Source organism: Trachypithecus francoisi, unplaced genomic scaffold (assembly GCF_009764315.1).
Source record: "Trachypithecus francoisi isolate TF-2019V2 unplaced genomic scaffold, Tfra_2.0 Lachesis_group10, whole genome shotgun sequence".
NCBI lineage: Eukaryota > Metazoa > Chordata > Mammalia > Primates > Cercopithecidae > Trachypithecus > Trachypithecus francoisi.
In genome coordinates, this window is record NW_022681455.1 from 78,906,766 (window position 1) to 78,929,500 (window position 22,735).

The following is a 22,735-nucleotide window of genomic DNA, read 5'->3' on the forward strand; positions in this document are numbered from 1 at the left end:
GCTATTTTGAAATGTATAATACATTGTTGTTAACTATAGTTACTCTTCTCTGCTATTGAACATTAGAACTTATTTTTTTTTTTTTTGAGACGGAGTCTTGCTCTGCCACCCAGGCTGGAGTGCAGTGGCCGGATCTCAGCTCACTGCAAGCTCCGCCTCCTGGGTTTACGCCATTCTCCTGCCTCAGCCTCCCGAGTAGCTGGGACTACAGGCGCCCGCCTCGTCGCCCGGCTAGTTTTTTGTATTTTTAAGTAGAGACAGGGTTTCACCGTATTAGCCAGGATGGTCTCGATCTCCTGACCTCGTGATCCGCCCGTCTCGGCCTCCCAAAGTGCTGGGATTACAGGCTTGAGCCACCGCGCCCGGCCTGAACATTAGAACTTATTCCCTTTTATTCCCCCTTTTTTCTTTTCTTTTTTCTTTTTTTTTGGAGACAGGATTTTGCTCTGTTGCCTAGGCTGGAGTGCAGTGGCATGATCACAGCTCACTGCAGCCTCAAACTCCTGCCTCAGCCTCTCCAGTAGCTGGGGCTACAAGCACACACCACCATGCCCGGCTAATTTAAATTTTTTTTTTTGAGATGGAGTCTCACTCTGTCACCCAGGCTGGAGTGCAATAGCATGATCTGGGCTCATGGCAACCTCCGCCTCCTGGGTTTAAGTGATTCTCCTGCCTCAGCCTCCCAAGTAGCTGGGACTACAGATGCACACCACCACACCCAGCTAATTTTTTTCTATTTTTTGTAGAGGTGGGATTTTGTCATGTTGGCCAGACTGGTCTCGAACTCCTGGCCTCAAGTGATCCGCCCACCTCAGCCTCCCAAAGTGCTGGGATTACAGGTGTGAGCCACCGTACCTGGCCTAATTTTTAAGTTTTTTTTTTATAGAGATAGGATTTTACTATGTTACCTAAGCTGGTCTCCAATTCCTAGGCTCAACTAATCCTCCCACCTGGGCCTCCCAAAATGTTGGGATTACATTGTGCCTGGCCTATTGTGTCTAAGGCATTGTGCCTGGCCTATTCCTTCTAACTATTCTATCTATCTTTGTACCCATTAACCAACCTCTCTTCATTGCCCTCCCCCCCACACCCACACGCACATCCACATACACTTTCCAGTCTCTGGTATCAATCATTCTAGGAGAGTTGCCTTGTCTGATACTTATTGGTTTGATAAACCAGTTTTCCTGAAGAAGAAACTGGGGTTCCAATGCCACTCTTTCCACAAACAACCAAGAGCCCTCCAGGCACTAACTTGCTCAGAGTTCTGGTACTACAGCTCAGGGTTCCCCAAGGTCAGTAGGACACAAGTCACATACCCTCCCTCCCTAGGGAAGGTGCTGTGAGGTGCTATGGGCTCCCAGGGCAGCAGCATTTCTGCAACTGTTGGGCATGTAGGTCTCTGCCCTTTTTTTTTTTCTTGAGACGGAGTCTCACTCTGTCGCCCAGACTGGAGTGCAGTGTCGCGATCTCGGCTCACTGCAAGCTCCGCCTCCCGGGTTCACGCCATTCTCCTGCCTCAGCCTCCCGAGTAGCTGGGACTACAGGGGCCCACCACCGCGCCCGGCTAATTTTTTGTATTTTTAGTAGAGATGGGGTTTCACCGTGTTAGCCAGGATGGTCTCGATTTCCTGACCTCGTGATCAGCCAGCCTCAGCCTCCCAAAGTGCTGGGATTACAGGCGTGAGCCATCGCGCCCGGCTGGTCTCTGCCCTTTCAACTACTAACCCTAAGGCCAGCCCTTCGGACAGTGCCCCTGAACTTGAAGGCCAGAAAAAATCCTACTCACTCAAACACATGCTTGAACACCCTGGACAGAATGGGTATATATTGGCCGGACGTGGTAGCTCACACCTATAATCCCAGCACTTTGGGAGGCCAAGGCAGGTGGATCACTTAAGCTCAGGAATTCAAGACCAGCCTGGCCAATGTGGTGAAACCCCGTCTCTACTAAAAACACAAAAATTAGCCGGGCGTGGTGGGATACCCCTGTAATCCCAGCTACTTAGGAGACTGAGGCAGGAGAATCACTTGAACCTGGGAGGTGGAGGTTGCAGTGACCTGAGATCGCACCACTGCACTCTAGCCTGGGCGACACAGCGAGACTCTGTCTCAAAACAAAAGAAAACAAACAAAAAAAAAGAATGGGGATATACTGCATGTGAGTATCTACAGCTAGCTATATAATGTTGTGGTATTTTTGGTGGGATGCAGAAGGACCATAAGGATGGGTGGTGTTTTATACAGTCTTGGAAATGACAAAGAACTACTTCAATCCAGTTTGATCTTATTTTGTCCTGAAAGGGTCTGGGTGCTTTGAAAGGATGTGAAGTGAGAGGTAAGGGAGCAAAACCCAGGAAGAACAAGCGGGAGTCCAGGAAGACCCAGTGGGTTGGGAATGAAGGAGCTGGAGGAGGGAAGTGGTCAAGCACCTTGGAAGGAGGGGAGCATGGGAAGGGCACTGAGAACCCAGGGTCCAAAAATCCTCTTAGGTTTGGGGAAGGGAACTGAGGAGGAGGAGAGTGAGAGAACAGAGGCCCCCTCCTGCCAGGAGCATATCAGGAATGAGTTATCAGGCAATCTCTTTTGCGAGGTGGGAATAAAATAATCGAGATGCTCAGAGCTTTGAGCAAACAGCTCATAGTGGATAAAGGGCAAGATCCAGGAGAAGTGCTGGGAGGCAGAAAGTGAGGGAAGGACGCAGACAGAGGCCAGGCACTGGCTGTGACTCCCAAGATGCAGCCAACCTCCCCCATGCCTCCATCTTGACTACACTACAGCAATCCATCTTAACCACAGTGACAGAGACACACCTATGTCTACACAAGTAACTGACTTGGCCACGTCTGAGACAGGGTCTCTGGGACTCATGTGTCACTCACACATTTGGGCCAAAGCTGCGAAGAGGGAAGCCATGGTCAGCATAACTTGGGAAGAGAACCAGGTAGTTAATTGGGTTGTACTAGATGGAAATTACCTTGAAATCAGTCAATCAACTATCTGTATGGAGAATATGAAAAACAAACTGTTCTGAAAATACAAAAGACACAACATCTGATAAAAAGAATTTAGCTTGTGGATAAGAGCAGGGCTTCTAGAAAATTGCCTTGACCATACGCCATAGCTACCGCTGTAGGATTCGGTTTCCTCATCTGTACAGCATAAAGGGACTGCTGTGAGAATTAAGTGAAATAATGCGTGCGCAAAATTCTTTATACTACACTTAATGTATAATGAAGGCTGGAAAAACAGAGCCTACTATTAATGACCACAGACCATTTCTTAAAAGTGAAGTGGGTCGGCCGGGCGCGGTGGCTCAAGTCTGTAATCCCAGCACTTTGGGGGGCCGAGACAGGCGGATCACGAGGTCAGGAGATCGAGACCATCCTGGCTAACATGGTGAAACCCCGTCTCTACTAAAAAATACAAAAAAACTAGCCGGGCGAGGTGGCGGGCGCCTGTAGTCCCAGCTACTCGGGAGGCTGAGGCAGGAGAATGGCGTAAACCCAGGAGGCAGAGCTTGCAGTGAGCTGAGATCCGGCCACTGCACTCCAGCCTGGGCGACATAGCGAGACTCCGTCTCAAAAAAAAATAAAATAAAAATAAAATAAAAGTGAAGTGGGTCAGGCACCGTGGCTCACGCCTGTAATCCCAGCACTTTGGGAGTTTGAGACCAGCCTGGCCAACATGGTGAAACCCCATCTCGACTGAAATTACAAAAATTAGCCAGGTGTGGTGGCGGGCACCTGGATCCCAGCTACTCGGGAGGCTGAGGCAGAAGAATCGCTTGAACCCGGAGACGGAGGTTGCAGTGAGCTGAGATCGCGCCATTGCACTCCAGCCTGGGCAACAAGAGCAAAACTTTGTCTCATAAAAAGAAAAAGAAAAGTGAAGTGGAAAGTCCTTGGTTGAGGAGGGCGATGTGGCAGTGCAGAGTTCAGGTTTGGGAATCCTGGTTGGAATCTCTGCTGTTTTATCACAGCCAGAGGAAATACCAAGGGCTCTGAATAACCCTCTCTGAGCCTCAGTTTCCCTTCCCATTCAGTGGAAATAAACACAGCACCTACATCTCACAGGGCTGTTGTGAGCACTGAAAGAGCCCAGGTATAGCAATCCCACGCCTATCACTGATTCACCATGAACTGATGGAGCATCTGCCGGAGGCCGGGCTCTGCATGAGACGTGGGGTGGTGCAGAGAGTTACCGGGGTCCCAGAGTCCCTGTCTTGTCATTCAGACACAGTCAGGTCTTCAAGACTCACCAGGTCCCTCCTAAAGGAGGCTGGATGGAGCTCCCCCCAGGAGCTGGGGGAAAGACAGACAAACACACAACATTTCAGACGGTGACTGAACAGGGGCCACAGGGACAGTCGGGCAGAGGCATGCAGGTGGTGGTGGCTCCTTGAAACAGGGTCCAAGAAGGCCTCTCTGAGGAGGTCCTTTGAGCTGAGATTGGGGAAGCCCTGGGGGAGGCGCGGTCCAGGCAGAGAAAACAGCAGGAGCGAAGGCCCCAAAGCACTGGAGAAGTGGTTTGTACATAAACATTACTCACATGACACATTTTCCTTTCTAGAATGAACCAACATCAAACCACCCTGGAAACTTGTGCTTTCAGAGCAGGAGGCGGGTGGAGGACAGCAGAGGGCACCCACCTCATCCTTGGCCAGGGCTTTCAGATGCTCTAGGATCTGAGCCATCACTGTCTCACACAGCTTGTTGTTTTCTGCCAGGAACTTGGAGTCTCCCCCGTAGAGGCTGTCGTTGGAGTCCACTGTTGAACAAACAAGAACAGTGAGACAGACCCCAGCCCCATGGCCATGCTGGTCAGGGAGAGGCAGCCGCGTGTCATGTCACACCGTGTCAGCAGATGGCAGGAAGTCGTGGCAGGGCAAATGGAAGTGGTGGAAATTTCCCACTGGGCTTGGGGCCTTGGGAATCACAAACAAACACCCAGCCTGCAGGACAGTCTAAGCCAGTGGTGTGGAAGTCACCCCTCCAGCCTGTGTGTGCGTGGGGGGAAGCTGGGGGGAGGGGGGACGTTAATAATGATAATGATCATCACAGCAGCTGCCAGGCACTGGGCTACGGCTTTAACTGCCTTATTGCAGAGCCCCCCACAACCAGTATGTGAAGGGATGGCTTTTTTTTTTGAGACGGAGTCTCTGTCTCTCTCACCCAGGCTGGAGTGCAGTGGCACGATCTCGGCTCACTGCAATCTCCACCTCAAGGCTCAAGCAGTCCTCCTGCCTCAGCCTCTTGAATAGCTGGAATTATAGGCACCTGCCAGCATGCCTGGCTATTTTTTAAATTTATTTTTTTATTTTTAGTAGAGACGGTTTCACCATGCTGGTCAAGCTGGTCTCGAACTCCTGACCTCAAGTGATCCGCCTGCCTCGGCCTTCCAAAGTACTGGGATTACAGGTGTGAGTGACCAGCCCAGCCAAGAGATGATATTAATATCTCCCTTTTAGGGAGATGAGGCTCAGAGATGGTCCTAGCTAGGATCCTAAACCATGAAGTCTGATTCCAGAGCCCACACTCAGCTACCGCATCCAGCTGCCTGCCCTGTCACCCTCTCCTCAAAACTGGCTTTGGAAGGACTGCAGAGATTTTCTATTTCAACTACTCTAGAAGTGTAAATCCCTTTGATAATGTCTCTTGCCAAAAGCTCCTCCACTGTTTGCTTGGTCTCGTCCTGTGACAAGCACTGCCTAGAGTAAGACAGGCCTAGCCAAGGACAGCTAGAGTTTGAGCTCCTCCTCCCTTCCTCCTCCCCCCTTCCTTCCTCTCAACTGACCTTCACACAGAGCATAATCTGGGCGATGAAACAGACACCACACTCTGTGCTGCTTTACACTTTGTTTTTTTAACTTAATGATAAATCTTGGGGTTGGGATCAGTGGCTCACACCTGTAATCCCAGCACTCTGGGAGGCTGAGGCAGGAGGATCACTTGAGTCCAGGAGTTTCAGACCAGCCTGAGGAACATAGCAAAACCCCATCTCTACAAAAAAAAATTAGCTGTGTTTGGTAGCTTAAACGCCTGTAGTCCCAGATACTTGGGAGGTTGAGGTAGGAGGATTCTTGAGCCCAGGAGTAGGTGGCTGCAATGAGCTATGATCTCATGACTGCACTCCAGTATGAGCAACACAGCAAGATACTGTCTCAAATAAACAAAATAAAATAAATCTTCATGCTATTTCCATATCAGCGTACAATAGTCCCCCCTTATCCTTGGGGGATACGTTCCAAGACCCTCAGTGGGTGCCTGAAACCATACAGTACTGAATCCTATATACATTATGCTTTCTCCTATATAGTAATGGGTAGGTAGTGTCGCATCAGTGTGGATAAGCTGGACGAAGGGATGACTGATATTCCAGGTGGGACGAAGTGAAATTTTATCACCCTATTCAGTACAGTGTGCAAATTAAAACTTACGAATTATTTCTGAGATTTTCCACTTAATATTTTTGGACCAGGTTGCCTGTGGAGTAACTGAAACCACAGAAAATGAAACTGAAGCTGGGCACGGTGGCTCACACCTATAATCTGAGCATTTTCAGAGGCTGAGGCGGGTGGATCACTTGAGGTCAGGAGTTTGAGACCAGCCTGGCCAACATGATGAAACCTAGTCTCTACTAAAAATACAAAAGATTAGCTGGGCGTGGTGGTGCAAGCCTGTAGTCCCAGCTTCTTGGGAGGCTAATGCAGGAGAATCGCTTTAACCCGGGAGGCAGAAGTTGCAGTGAGCCAAGATCTCTACTAAAAATACAAAAATTAGGCCGGGCGCGGTGGCTCAAGCCTGTAATCCCAGCACTTTGGGAGGCCGAGACGGGCGGATCACGAGGTCAGGAGATCGAGACCATCCTGGCTAACACGGTGAAACCCCGTCTCTACTAAAAATACGAAAAACTAGCCGGGCGAGGTGGCGGGCGCCTGTGGTCCCAGCTACTCGGGAGGCTGAGGCAGGAGAATGGCGTAAACCGGGAGGCGGAGCTTGCAGTGAGCTGAGATTCGGCCACTGCACTCCAGACCGGGCGACAGAGCAAGACTCCGTCTCAAAAAAAAAAAAAAAAAAATACAAAAATTAGCCGGATGTGGTGGTGTGTGCCTATAGTCCCAGCTACTCGGGAGGCTGAGGTGGGAGGATCACTTGAGCCCAGGAGGCAGATGTTGCAGCAAGCAGAGATCATGCCACTGCACTGCAGGCAGGGCTACATTTTGTATTTTTATAGAGATGGGGTTTCTCCATGTTGGCCAGGCTGGTCTCAAACTCCCAACCTCAAGTGATCGTCCTGCCTTGGCCTCCCAAAGTGCTGGAATTACAGGCGTGAGCCACTGTGCCCCGCCATGAACACCTATTTCTTGAATCACCAACTGGTAACATTTTGCTACTTTTATGCAAGCTCTCTTTCTTGCTGTCTCTACAAGGATGGACAGACACACACATTTTTTTTTTTTTTTTTTTTGAGACGGAGTCTTGCTCTGCCACCCAGGCTGGAGTGCAGTGGCCGGATCTCAGCTCACTGCAAGCTCCGCCTCCCGGGTTTACGCCATTCTCCTGCCTCAGCCTCCCGAGTAGCTGGGACTACAGGCGCCTGCCTCGTCGCCCGGCTAGTTTTTTGTATTTTTAAGTAGAGACAGGGTTTCACCGTGTTAGCCAGGATGGTCTCGATCTCCTGACCTCACGATCCACCCGTCTCGGCCTCCCAAAGTGCTGGGATTACAGGCTTGAGCCACCGCGCCCGGACCCACACATTTTTTTTTTTGGCTGAACCATTTGAAAGCAGGTTGCAGGCATATCACCTAAGAACAAGGAGAAAACCTGGTTTCCTTTGTTCCCCAGCTTCTCTGGTCACAGGAATCTCTTATCCAATCTTTAACTGCTCGTTTATGGGGACTCTGCTGGGACGCTTCCCCAAGGTTTCCTTTGCGATTGCTTGTCTGACACCAGGTTGGGAGTTAATGGCCCTGGGCCGCAGGAGTCAATCTCAGAATTTCCAAGCTGGCTCTGGCTGCTGGGTCATGACTGTTACCTCCCCAGTGGGGGATGGCAGTTATTCTTGCAAGAAGCGAGAAGAATTCAATTCAGCCATTCAACAGCACCTGATTGTGCAGGGCAGCAAACTGCAGCTGGCGAAGGAATTTCTCATGTCTGCTGCTGAGGACCAGAATAGTTCCTGCATAAATTCCCAGTCTTCCTCCAGGCTGGAGTTCACTTGCATTCTGAACAGCCCATCAGTGAAGAAGAGGGAAGGTCCAACCACCCCGAGAGGCCAGAGGTGTGTCTGCAGCAGGCCACTCACACACACATGCAACAACTACTGCATAAGGCCTGCTCCACGCCAGCTTCTAGGCTAGGAGCGGGAACCCGGTGGGGGACAAGGCTGACCTGGTCCTACCCTCACAGACACAGAGCTCATAGTCTATAAGGAGCTACAGACACCCAAACAGGCAATTGCAGTACGGTGCAGAACTATTTGAGACAGAGTCTCGCTGTGTCGCCCAGCTGGAGTTCAGTGGCACAATCTTGGCTCACTGCAGCCTCCGCTTCCCAGGCTCAAGGAAGGGGGCAGTACAGGGGATCATGGGATCCTAAAATCTATGCTTGGGACAGGATTCTGGAATCAGTGAGATCTAGACTGAGTCCTAAAGGTTGAATTCACTAGCAAAAGTGGGAAAAAGGGTGAGGAGGGAGAAATGAATTCTCGATGCTAACACTTGGGGGTCATAGAGGGAGAGAAAAAAAGGCGAATTTGAGAATTAAAAGTAATTTGGTCAGGTCAGAGTGTATTGTTGGCCTTCAAGTCCAGACACAGCTCTCACGAGGGGGAGAAAAGATGTCCCCTGCAAATGGCCACTAAAAATAGCCCACAATCTCTGCATCTGTCCCACCCTGAGTTGCAAACCCGAATGCTTTGAGGGCCTGGCAGGTGACGTGGAAGAGTGAGGAGGGCCACCTTGGCTTCACAGTAGCATCCTGGGTTGTACTCTTCCAATGAAGACACACTCCGTGTGCACACTAAATACGTCAACACTGAGGACCCAGGACTGTGCTTCACTTCTACATCCAACATGCACACTCTCTTGTAACCTCGTGTGAAAGTACTGGAGGGACTGCTCCAGGCAGTGTCAGCGCCTTCTCTTTTTCTTAATCTGGGAAGAAAGTGGCCAAGGCATCCTCCAAAAATGCAGAAATTATTCAACCCCTCTTTGCCAAGTTCTAAGCTGTGTCAACATCGTCTCAAAGCCTCCCTAGAATGAGGAAGCACACAGGGAAAAAGGAGCCCCCACAGCCTGCAGAGCCTCCATGACTCCCTGGGTCTCCCACCAAGACGCTGGGCAGGTCACAGTTGTGCATTCGGAGTAAACACAGCTGGACTAAGAAGAAGAAAAAGAAAATCCATCCTTCTGTTTTCATCTTTAAAAGCTAGAAAACTACACTCTTGCCTATCAAATATAGCCTCGCTCCCTCTGCTGCCAATCTGGCTCTGGTAGTCTTTACTGGCGGGCTTATTCAGAGAAAGGATGGACTGAATCTCTTTGAGGGAGAGGAAGGAGAGGAGGGAGCAGAGAGGGCAGGGCAAGCTCCACTGACAGCCACACTTCCAGGTCTCCATATGGTCCTCAAAGCTTTCTCTCATTGAAGTTCAGAGCCTTCAATGTGCACTTCACAAAAGAGGAAACAAAGATGCCAAGAAATACAGGGAAGGGTGTTCAACCTCGCCAGCCATCAGAGAAATGCAGACTCCACTCCTAGAACAGCTGACATGAAAAAGACTGACCACAGCAACTGAACAAATGGAAGCCTCATTCGTGCCTGACGGGAATGTCAATTGGTTTAACCCTTTGGGAAACCGTGAGGCAGTATCCACCAACGCAGAAGATAAGCAGATCCTATGAGCCAGCAATGCCACCCCCACGCAGACAGCCAGTGGGAATGTACACCAAGAAATACATGCAAGAATGTTCACAGCCACACTACTCATAATAGCCCCAAACTGGACATCCAAATTTCCATCCAGAAGGAATGAATCAATTTTGGTACATCCACACAAAGGAATACTATACAGCAACGCAAAAGGTGAACTACAGTTTTGCATACCAACACAGATGAATCTTGGACATCATGCTGAATTAAAGCAGCCAAATACCAAAGAACGCTTACAAAATATTCCATTTACTTATTCAGAAAGTGGCAAACTAATTAATAAATGCTAGAAGTCAGGAGAGAGAGTGGTGTGTCTTCAGAGACTAGGGTGGTGATGCTGACTGAAGGAGGTGTTCTATTTCTTGATCTGGACCGTGGTTACCTGGGAGTGTTCGCTTCGTGACAATTCACTGAGCTCTATAGTTTATTGCATACATGTTATATAATATACTTTAATTAAAACACTGCTTTTTTTTTTTTTTTTTAAAGACAGAGTCTTGCTGTGTCACCCAGGTTGGAGTTCAGTTGCACAGTACTGGCTCACTGCAGCCTCCCGAACTCAAGTGATTCTCCTGCATCAGCCATCCAAGTAGCTGGGATTATAGGCGCTTGCCAACAGCCCGTTTAATTTTTTTGTATTAATTTTAGTAGACATGAGGTTTCGCCATGTTGGTCAGGCTAGCCTCGAACTCCTGACCTCAGGTGATCCACCTGTGTCTGCCTCCCAAAGTGCTGGGATTATAGGCATGAGCCACTGTGCCTAGCCAACACTGTTACTTTGTAATCAACGAGTTTCACTTCCATCACTAACTACCGGAAGCCCTGGAGTACATCACATTGTCTTTCTGGATCTCCTCTTGCTTATACATAAAATGGGGACCTGAATGCCTGTCCTCATAGTAAAGCTGTAAGGATTCGGGGAAAAAGGCCTGTAGAGCATGACGTAGTCCTTGGCACGCAGTAAGTGCTCAGATCAGGGTAGCCATCATCATTCTTGCTATGAACCAACCTCCCTAAGTTACATTTATCCTTAGTCCCTAGACCCAGCTAGAGAAAGCCTGAGAGGTATGACAGAAAGCTGGCCATCCCTTAAGCACTGCTAATGTGTTCACTGCAACTTGCAAGTGTAGAGATGGTTTTTTAAACCGTAAAGTATACAATTACTGGCCAAAGCACTTTTGACATTAAGACCAATTTTTGGAATCCAAAAATTAGAACTGAGGGTCTGCCAGGCAGGAGGATACTTGGGCTCAGTGGGAAAATGCCTGGAATTGGGATGTCTTGTGGTAAGTCCAGGACACGAGGAGGCTGCTCCCAACTTGTAGTAGCAGGTTCAAAATGTCTGGTAGCAGGCGGGGGATCAAGGCCACCTCCTTCCTCCAGAACACCCAGATAAGGGCCGCTGAGCCTTGGCATCATCTGAGGAGCAGGTGGCAAACACCCACACCAGGGTCCTGCCTGAGACTGGTAAGGAACAGGCCTGGCATGAAGCTCATGCATGTGTATATTTAGCCATTGTTCCAGTTTATTGTGTAGTACACTGATCCAAAAGAGGGTTCCTCCGAAAAGAGAACACTTAATACTCTGTCAATGGAAATGCAAATTAGTTCAGCCAGTGTGGAAAGCAGTTTTGGAGATTTCTCAAAGAACTGAAAACAGAACTACCATTCGACCCAGCAATCCCATTACTGGGTATATACCCAAAGGAAAATAAATCATTCTACTGAAAAGATGCATGCACACGTATGTTCACTGCAGCACTATTCGCAACAGCAAAGACATAGAATCAACGTAGATGCCCATCAGCAGTGGATTGGATAAAGGAAATGTGGTACATACACACAATGGAATACTACGCAGCCCTGAAAAGAATGAAATCATGGCCTTTGTGGCAACATGGGTGCAACTGGAGGCCATTATCCTAAGTGAACTAGTGCAGAAACAGAAAACTACTGCCATGTTCTCACTTGTAAGTGGGCCCTAAGCACTGGGTCCCATGGGCATCAAGATGTGAAGAACAGACACTGGGGACTATTAGAGGGAGAAGGAAGGGGAGGGGACAAGGGCTGAAAAACTACCCGTTGGATACTATCTCATTCGCACCCCAAACCTCAGCATTGCACAATATACCCCTGTCACAAACCTGCACGTATACCTCCTAAATCTAAAATACAAGTTGAAATTATTATTATTTTTTAAAGAGTGTTTCTCCAAACTGGTCTGATGTTCAACATGAACTCAGGTGCTTGTTAAAGATGCAAATTAAGAAGGAAAGGCCAGGTGTGGTGGCTCATGGTTACAATCCCAACACTTTGGGAGGCTGAGACGGGTAGATGGCTTGAGCCCAGGAGTATGAGACCAGCGTGAGTAACATGGTGAAACCCTGTCTTCACAAAAAAGTTTTAAAAATTATCTGGGTGCAGTGGCACATGCCTGTAATCCCAGCTACTTGGGAAGCTGAGGTGGGAGGACTGCTTCAGCCTGGACTATCGAGGCTGCAGTGGGCTGAGATCACTGCACTGCACTCCAGCCTGGGTGACAGAGTGACACCTTGTCTCAGTCAATCAACCCATCCAGCAAGGGCAGGATGGGGCTGAAGAATCTGTACTCCTTTTTTTTTTTTCTTTTTTGAGTTGCTGTTTTCACTCTTGTTGCCCAGGCTGGAGTGCAGTGGTGCGATCTTGGCTCACTGTAACCTCTGCCTCCCAGGTTCAAGTGATTCTCCTGCCTCAGTTTCCTGAGTAGCTGGGATTACAGGAGTGCACCATGATGCCTGGCTAATTTTTGTATTTTTGGTAGAAACGGGTTGTGGCTCTTTTGGCCAGGCTGGTCTCGAACTCTTGACCTCAGGTGATCCGCCTGCCTTGGCCTCCCACAGTGCTGGCATTACAGGCGTGGGCCACTGCGCCTGGCCCAAGAATCTGTACTCTTAAGAGTTGCCCCAGGTAAGTCTTAGATCAGGTAAATACAGTGAGACCCTGGACTAGAGGTTCATGGGAGCTAAAGTACAAGGGAGAAAACATAAAGTGAAAATGAAAGCATTCTGTCTGCCTTTCATGAAATCCGCGCGGAGCACGGTTTGGTGGGGCCGGCTCTGCTACCTTTGTCTATGTGATAAAGGTATGTCTCCTGGCTCATGGCAGAGAGGAGATGCAGGACGCAGGTGTAGATGCGGATTTTCTCATCGCTGTTGTCCTCCCAGGTGTAGTCCTGGATCACATTGAGAAGCTCTCGAACAAGAAACAGGACCCCATGTTCAGGATGATCCTAGTAGAGAACCAAAAAAAGGATCAACAATCCCAAAGATGAGCAGGGAGGGAAAAAGAAAATCACACAGAAACCGAGATCCTCCCTCAGCAGCTGTGGAGAAATTAATGTTGTCAGTTACTGAACAAAGGCAAGACCCACTCACAAGCCTGGTTAAACAATACGGAGGAAAACGACAAAATGTGATTCCCATGAATCAAAACGCTCCTGTCTGGGCAAAAGAGCTTTGAGAGTCCCTTTCTGGATCCCAAGAAGGAGAAGGCAAAGTTACCTGTCAGCTTAATGGCCTGTTTCCAAAATTACGCTCTTGTTTTTCTGTGGGTGGTGGCAATAAAAAAAAAAAAAAAAAAGGAAGCCCTGTTCTAACCACGAAAGCAAGATTGCGGGTATCGTAGCAGATGGAACGGCAGAAGCCACCGAGGCTGGGTGAGCCCCCGGATGATCCCTGTCACCACTCGAGGCGGTGACTTTAAATAGAGCCTCGCTCTTTGGGGTGCTCAGCAGCAGTAACAGCCAAATAGAGGACGCTGTCTTGGGAAAGGCAAAACCTGAGAGACAGTCAGAGTTTATAGCAAACGGTGTTTCTCAGATGCTAAACTGAATCTATAAAAAGTTTTGGGGCGTAAAAAAGTAAGCAGCTTCAATTCCATTCCAAAAAGGTGTATGTGAGTCTGGGAAAGCCCCGCTGAAAGCTCTCCAGACACAGCCAGCTGCCTCCACGGCCTTGCTGGCTTGCCCCATGCAGGTCCCCTTCCCTTACCCCCAGCCACATTAAGGTAGGGAGAACAGCACGATTGGAACCCGCAGCAGCAGGGGGAACAGCATGACTGGAACCTGCAGCGGCAGGAGGCCATCTAGCCCAAGATGTGGTCTTGGGTGCAGGAACAAAGCCATTGCCAAAACATGGCCCAATCAGCATGCGGGAGAAACACGCCAGCCTCGCTTTCCTCCTGCCCTGCATCATGCTGCTGCCTCCTACTGGCTGAACAAATTGGGAGCCAGAGGAAGGATAGGTGAGGCAGTCCCCAGAAGCCAGTCTCCCTCACACAGAGTAGGACAAAGGGCACAGAGTGGCACCAGGGGCCGGCACACACGTCCAGGTTCTGGCCTCCAGCCAGGCACATTCTCTCTGCCTAGAGTCTGTGCCCCAGGGCTTGGCCAGACTGGCTCCCTGGTAGCCTGCAGTTCTCACCTTACACATTAGCTCCTTAATGAGGCCTTCTCTGACGTTCATCTGCAGCCGTCTTACTCTCTCTTCATCACAAATCATCCTTTTTTTTAGGAGGTGGGGTGGTTCTGAGACGGGGTCTCACTCTGTCACCCCGGCTGCAGTACAGTGGCATGATCACAGCTCACTGCAGCCTTTACTTTCTGAGTTCAAGCGATCTTCCTCCCACCTCAGCCTCCTGAGGAGCTGGGACTACAGGTACATACCACCACGCCTGGCAAATTTCTGTACGAATTTCTGTATTTTTTGTAGAGATGAGGTCTTGCCATGTTGCCCAGGCTGATCTCAAGCTACCAGGGAGCAATCCACCTGCCTCAGCCTCCTGAAGTGCTGGGATTAAAGGTGTGAGTCACCGCGCCCAGCCTTTGTCTTGTTTTTTTACAGAGCACTTCTCACTATCTGAAATGACCTTATGTATTCCTTCAGTGACCTGCCCAACAGTATCTCGTGGTTTTCCTGGTTCTCTCTGTTTCATGCTAGCCTATAACCTCCAGGAGGACAGGCATGTCATCTATTGCATTTGCAAATACACCGCCAGGTCTGCTGGTTGCACACCGTATTCTGTTAATGGCACCTCGAGGAACTCAGTGTGGATGGTGTCCCTGATGACATTCAATCCAGCCCTGTCTCTGGCTCCTGGGACAGTGCTGGACACTGACATGCATTGGGTGAATACTGTTGAATGGACTGCAGTTTTTGGGTACCTTCTATGTGTCAGGCACTGCAGTGGCTACGAAAACAACAACAGTTAACATTTATAGCAGCTACCATAGCTTTTCTATGTTCTGGGGTGATACTATGATGAAGCCCCATTTCACAGATGGGAAATGAGCCACTGAGAGGCTAAGTGGCCCAAGGTCACAGAGTTGGTACATGGGGGACCCAAGGTTCAAGCCCCAGCAGTTTGGCTCCAGAGTGGACATTTCTAACTACTGGTACCATATTGGCACTGCCTCTCTGCAGATAAACCAAGCGTCTCTGAATTTATAGAACTTGTGAACTGAGGGGAGGCATACATATAGTCAGCTACTTAGAATACAAGTATGGAGTATGAGAACAGCATTGCCATTATATCCAACGTGAATGTGTGTACATATTGCAGTCATACTTTCAAGTGGGTGAGGACAATTGTGGAGGGGTGTGGGATGTTTTGTACAAGCTGTTAATATCTGTGAGAATTGCTCTTAGCCTGGGCTAGATAGCGGTGGCTCATGCCTGTAATCCTAGCACTTCAGGAGGCTGAAATGGGCGGATCACTTGAGGTCAGGAGTTTGAGACCAGCCTAGCCAATATGGCAAAACCCCGTCTCTACTAAAAATACAAAAATTAGCCAGGTGTGGTTGTGCGCGCCTGTAATCCCAGCTACTCAGGAGGCTGAGGCAGGACAATTGCTTGAACCCAGGAGTGGGGGATGAGTGAGCAGAGATTGTACTACTGCACTCCAGCCTGGGTGACACAGCAAGACTCTGTCTCCAAAAAAAAAAAAAAAAAGATTGTTCTTAACCTGGGCAACAACATAACAAATATTGTTTCTACAAAAAAAAAAAAAAAATTTGCCACATGTAGTGGTGTGTGCCTGTGGTCTTAGCTACAGAGAGCTGTGATGGCACCACTGCACTCCAGCCTGGGTGATGGAGTGAGACAGTCTTACAAAAAGAAAAAAAGAATTGCTCTTACGATACTGGCAAGAATGAGAATACAAGATGCTCAAAAGTCTGACATCCACAAACTACACATACCAAAATTGCCCATGCCATGATCTGCCTTCCACTCAGAGCTGGTTTCAGCTGGGAACTTCCTTCTGCCTTCTTTTGCTAACAGCTGTTTTTAACTAGGCTATTTGGTTCTCTTATGTGGCTGTCCAAAAATATATTTTATTTAAGGATCTGCCTTGGGAATAGACAACAATCTGAATGTTCTAGCAACTTCATTTTAACACAAATGCACAAGTCTTGTGGTAGACCATGCTACACACTGTCAAAAAGGTGGTACAAGGACCAGTGGAGAACCATTTCCATGAGCCTTTGCTCACAACTGAAGAGGTGGGAGACTATTTCCAACCTTCTGTACAAGGAAAAAGTTTCCCATGTGACATCCATGCTTCAGTGGTTGTAACTTTTTTTTTTTAATATAAAATGTACTGATGGGCTGGGCACAGTGGCTCAAGTGTGTAATCTCAGCACCTTGGGAGGCCGAGGCGGGTGAATTGCTTGAGGTCAGGAGTTTGAGACCAGCCTGGCCAACATGGTGAAACCCCATCTCTACTAAAAATACAAAAATTAGCTGGGCATGGTGGCACGCGTCTGTAATCCCAGCTACTCAGGAGGTTGAGGCAGGAGAATCGCTTGAACCTGGAAGGCAGAGGTTGCAGTGAGCCAAAATCGTGCCACTACACTCCAGCCTGGGTGACAGAGCGAGACTCCTCTCAAAAAAAAAAAAAAAAAAAATTGTACTGATGGTTCAGTGCCAACAGCTGAAGTAAGGCAGACATAGATTTTTTTTTTTTTTTTTTTAAAAGATGAGCCGGGCGCGGTGGCTCAAGCCTGTAATCCCAGCACTTTGGGAGGCCGAGACGGGCGGATCACGAGGTCAGGAGATCGAGACCATCCTGGCTAACACGGTGAAACCCCGTCTCTACTAAAAAACACAAAAAACTAGCCGGGCGAGGTGGCGGGCACCTGTAGTCCCAGCTACTTGGGAGGCTGAGGCAGGAGAATGGCGTAAACCCGGGAGGCAGAGCTTGCAGTGAGCTGAGATTCGGCCACTGCACTCCAGCCGGGTGACAGAGCCAGACTCCGTCTCAAAAAAAAAAAAAAAAAAGATGAAGAAAACGGTTCTGGATTCAGATGGCGCTTCCAGTGGGAAAAGGTGTCCCCAGGTGTCCCTGGCAGGGCTGCCTCCCAAGTGGAACAAACAAATGCTGACAAAGTGGCTCCCAGGCAGCACCTGGCAGGGGCTCAGACGTCTCTCCCTGCTAGCCCAGCACCTACCACATCAGCAATATCCCTGTGGGTTTCTGGTCTGCAGGAATCCTTCTACTAAACCCCTTGGGAGAAAAAGTATTAGGTTGGTGTAGAAGTAATTACTTTCTATGGCAAAACCCACAATTACTTTTGCACCAATCTAATAATACCCTAGAAGTAACTAACTCTTTCTAGGAGAACCAAGATGGGAGGTGAGCATGGCGGCTGGGCAGATATCCTGGTCTTGGACCCTGGCTCGTCACTTACCAGCTGCTGGCCCTTCATCTCTCTGCACCCCAGTTTCCACTTCTACGAAACGAGAGTGGTAATAACAGGCTTGTTTTGAGTGAATATTTGTGAAATGTTGGCTGGTCCGTGGTTATGAGGTTGGTTAAGTAATCATAAAGCCCTTCAGAAAAGGAACCAGAACACGAACTGGGGAAAACAGAGATGGTGGGAGGGCAGGGGAGGAGGAGGGGAGACAGATCACCACTTAGCGGGAGGCTCTCAGGCACCGGCTTGCTGTTTCTCTCAGTCCTGTCTGTCTCACCAGCTCCTCGGGCGTCCCCTGTGCCCTCCCGATGTGCCAGTCACTCTGGCTCTCTTCCAGTCCCTCTGGGGCACAGTGCTGCTTCTCACCTCCCACCTCTATTCTCACCCATGCTGTGCCCTTGGCCCAGAATGCCCTCTCCTCTCCCCATCTGTACCTAGCTGACTAATTACGAGTCATCCTTCGGATCACAGCTCAAATGGCACTTTCTTAGAGATCTCTCCTGATTATCTGACCCCCTCCCCTAAATCTGGAGCTCTGAGAGGTCTCTATGGTTCATTAAAAAACTTTTTCTTGCTGGATGCAGTGGCTCACGCCTGTAATTCCAGCACTCTGGGAAGCTGAGGCGGGTGGATCACGAGGTCTGGAGTTCGAGACCAGCCTGGCCAAGATGGTGAAACCCCATCTGTACTAAAAATAAAAAATAAAAAAAAAAATTAGCCAGGCATGGTGGCAGATGCCTCTAATCCCAGCTACTTGGGAGGCGGAGGCAAGAGAATTGCTTGAACCCGGGAGGCAGAGGTTGCAGTGAACCGAGATCACACCACTGCATTCTAGCCTAGGTGACAACATGACTCCATCTCAAAAAAAAAGAAAAAACAACTTTTTCTTTTGAAATAAGGTCTTGCTATGTTGCCCAGGCTGGTCTTGAACTGCTGGCTTCAAGCAATCCTTCCACCTTAGGCTCCCGAGAAGCTGGAAGTGTTATTACTAATACCATCAGTTTTCCAGCACTAATCAGTAGTCATCAGCCTCTTGGTGGACCAGTGCCAACTGTACTTGGCTTATGTAGTTGTTTATGGCGCTTTGAGCAATTGTAGTTAAATGTGTACTTATTTGTTTAACAGGAAGTCTGCGCTCCTGAGCTGGGGTATGCTTCTCTTGCTCACTCCTTAATTCCTGGATTGACAAATGTTTGTGGAATAGACTGAATGATGAAACATAGACCTGGACATCTTGCTGTGTTTATGGCAGGACCTTTTCTCCAGGATAAGAAGGAGAAAAGACATCTCCCTGCTGGATCAGAGATCGTTAGTGCTACAAAACTGATGGTAGTAACATTTCCATTTCCTACAAATTGCAACTGAATCAAAAGTAGGCCTCAAAACTGTGACGCTGAACTTGTTCAGTCAAGTCGACTTTGTCTTACCACATTGTTACATGAAATGCGCCAGTTTGATTATATAGGGAAGATTATTCCACAAACTAGTCCCTGACTAGGCTGACGACTACTGATGATAAAGCAGAATACTTCGACATGCTCCAAAAAGTTCTCTGTCTGCAGGGGAGACAGGGCCACCCTGGGGACTGTTTACTCCTACATTTGTAAGCATCAATAAATCGGACCAGGGACTTTATCTGGTTTCAAATGGTTTCTATCTTTTCTTTTTGTGTGTGTGTTTTTTGAGTCGGAGTTTCGCTCTTGTCACCCAGGCTGGAGTGTAATGGCATGATCTTGGCTCACTGCAACCTACATCTCCTGGGTTCAAATGATTCTCCTGCCTTAGCCTCCTGAGTAGTTGGGATTACGGGTGCATGATACCACGTGCAGCTGATTTTTGTATTTTTAGTAGAAATGGGGTTTCGCCACGTTTGCCAGGCTGGTCTCAAACTCCTGACCTCAGGTGATCCACCCGCCTTGGCCTCCTAAAGTGCTGGGATTACAGGTGTGAGCAACTGTGCCTGGTGGTTCCTATCTTGTCTAAACAAATAAAATGAATCAAATTTTCAAACTCATCCTTTAAGAAAACCTTGCATACTGTGGGTAGGAGAGCAAAATAGTGCAGTCACTATGAAAAACAGTATGGGGGCCGGGTGCAGTGGCTCATGCCTGTAATCCCAGCACTTCGGGAGGCAGAGGTGGGCTGATCACCTGAGGTCAGGAGTTCGAGACCAGCCTGGCCAACATGGTGAAACCTTGTCTCTACTAAAAAAACAAAAATTAGCTGAGCATGGTGGCGTGCGCCTGTAATCCCAGCTACTCGGGAGGCTGAGGCAGGAGAATCGCTTGAACTGGAGAGGCAGAGGTTACAGTGAGCTGAGATCGCAACACTGCACTCCAGCCTGGGTGATCCGTCTCAAAAAAAAAAAAAAAAAGAAAAAGAAAAAGAAAAAGAAAAACAGTACGGAGGTTCCTAAAAAAACAAAAAATAGAGCTACCACATGACCCAGCAATGCCACTTCTGGGTACATATCCAAACAAATTGAAATCAGGATCTTGAGGAGGTAGCTACACTCCCATGCTCACTGCAGCATTATTCACAAGAGCTCAGATGTGGAAACAATCTATATGTCCATTGACAGAAAAATTGCCAATGAAAAAATAAGGTAGCTGGGTATGGTGGCTCACACTGCAGTGAGCTATGATTGTACCACTGTGCTCCAGACTGGGCAACACAGCAAGACTCTTAAAAAAAAAAAAAAAAAGACTGGGTGCAGTGACTCACACCTGTAACACCAGCACTTTGGGAAGTCAAGGCTGGAGGATCACTTGAGCCTTGGAGTTCAAGACCAGCCTGGGAAAAACAGTGAGACCTTGTCATCACAAAAAATCAAAAATTAGATGGGCACGGTGGCTTGCCTATGTGGTCCCAACTATTCAAAGAGGCTGAGTTGGGACAATATTTGAGCCCAGGAGGTCAAGGTTGATGCCGCAAGTGTGATCATGCCACTGCACTCCAGCCTGGATAACAGAGTGAGATCCTGTCTCAAAAAAACAAAAACAAAACAAACAAAAAAAAGTGATACATATGCAAATGGAATATTATTTAGCCTTAAAAAAGAAGGAAATCCTGCCATGTGCAACAACATGGATGACCCTTGAAAGCATTAAGCTATGTGAAGTAAGCCAGTTGCAGGAAGACGAATACTGCATGAGTCCACATACAAAGAAAGTATCTAAAATAGTCAGATTCATAGAATCAGAGAGTGGAGTGGTGTTTACAGGGGGCAGGGGTAGGGAAATGAAGAATTACTAACCAATGGACAGTTTCAATTATGAATAAGCTCTAGAGATCTGCTATACAGCACAGTTCCTAAGTCAACAGTAATGTATTGTACACGTAAAAACCGATTAAGCCGGTAGAGCTCACCTTGTGTTCTCACCCCAATATAATAAAACTAAAATAAAAGCTGTGACCTGAAAGGTAACAAGTAATTTGAACTGAGTAGGCTGCATGCAGAGGCTCACGTCTGTAATCCCAGCACAAATCCCAGCACTTTGGGAGGCCAAGGCAGGCAGATCACTTGAGCTCAGGAGTTCGAGACCAGCCTGGCCAACATGATGAAACCCCGTCTTTACTAAAAGACAAAAAAAATTAGCCAGGTGTGGTGGAGGGCGCCTGTAGTCTCAGCTACTTGGGAGGCTGAGGCAGGAGAATTGCTTTAACCCAGGAGGCAGAGGTTACAGTGAGTGGAGATCGCGCACTGCATTGCAGCCTGGGTGACAGAGTAAGATTCTCCAAAAAAAAAAAAAAAGGAAAAAAATTGAAGCAGGTAGAAGTGAGATGTGGGAAGAAGTGAGATGTGGGAGTCTTATTCATGCCAGATCTACTCATATAGTGCGTATGGCTCAGGTGTGGCTCATCGCATCACCTGGGAGTTTATTCGGCTCTCAGCCCTGGCTATTCAGGCTAAGCATCCTGTAGCATCTGGGAGTAGTTACTAATGCTGCGTCCCACAAGGAGGGATATAGGGTTGCTAGTGCTCAATGAACTTGAGCAAATAAGGCACACTGCAAACGTTTCCAGCTTAGGTCATGCAGGACAGGCTCTGAAGTAGTGCAGCCCTGGGTTTGAATCCCAGCTCTGCTACTTATAAGCTTTGTGACCTCAGGCACATTGCAAGGGTCCTCTGGCTCAGGTTTCCTTAGTGAAAAAGGTGCAATGACTCCTACCTTGGGGAGCTTGCCAGGAGGACTCCCAGGAGTGAGTATTAATGAGTGGTGTTAGGCCGGGCGTGGTGGCTCAAGCCTGTAATCCCAGCACTTTGGGAGGCCAAGGCGGGCGGATCACAAGGTCAGGAGATCGAGACCATCCTGGCTAACACGGTGAAACCCCGTCTCTCCTAAAAAGTACAAAAAACTAGCCGGGCGAGGTGGCGGGCGCCTGTAGTCCCAGCTACTCAGGAGGCTGAGGCAGGAGAATGGCGTGAACCCGGGAGGCGGAGCTTGCAGTGAGCTGAGATCCGGCCACTGCACTCCAGCTTGGGCCACAGAGCGAGACTCCGTCTCAAAAAAAAAAAAAAAAAAAGAGTGGCGTTAGCAAGGCATGGGGCACCTAGTGAGGTGTCGTGAACTGCAGCTATTCTTTGTCTCATATCATTACTAAACCCCAGCAAAACCACATGTAATGCTACAAGGAATAATAACTCAAATCTGCTGAGAACAGGAGCGCTTTCCACAAATGCCTAAGGGGCCAAATGGACAACAGAAATGGGGTTGAGGGGTCCAGAGGTGCCCAGGAAAACTGGAGAGAAAGGCACATGCCACCTGCATAGGGCAGCTGGTACCCAGCTGTGGCCAACTGGCCAGGTCGCAGCATGCGGGCCCCACGTGATAGGACCTGATTTTTCAAGGGGAGATGCAAATCTGGGATTTTCTGTGATCTACCCATTTTTAAATGTAGGAAACTCATTCCAAATGTTCTCCATCAGGACATGGCCAGCAAGTGTCTGTCTACATGTCTACCGGCTGGATCTGCCCTCCAGACATCAATCTGTAATCCCAGGGACGGAGATCCAGGTTTACAAAGCACTCTCCCAGCTATCATTTAAACCCTCACAGGAGTCACTTGAG

At 48.6% G+C, this 22,735-nt stretch overlaps 1 protein-coding gene across 3 annotated transcripts in view; it reads right to left on the reverse strand.

Moving 5' to 3' along the window:
* Positions 1-22,735, reverse strand: part of VPS35L (VPS35 endosomal protein sorting factor like) — a 151,344-nt gene that overhangs the window by 7,581 nt on the left and 121,028 nt on the right. For all 3 annotated transcript variants that reach the window (XM_033217848.1, XM_033217847.1, XM_033217850.1), the window contains 2 exons: positions 13,034-13,199; positions 4,652-4,770 (listed from right to left, as the gene is read on the reverse strand). In XM_033217848.1, the coding sequence (XP_033073739.1) occupies positions 4,652-4,770; positions 13,034-13,199 (285 nt within the window). The remainder of the gene's footprint in view (positions 1-4,651; positions 4,771-13,033; positions 13,200-22,735) is intronic.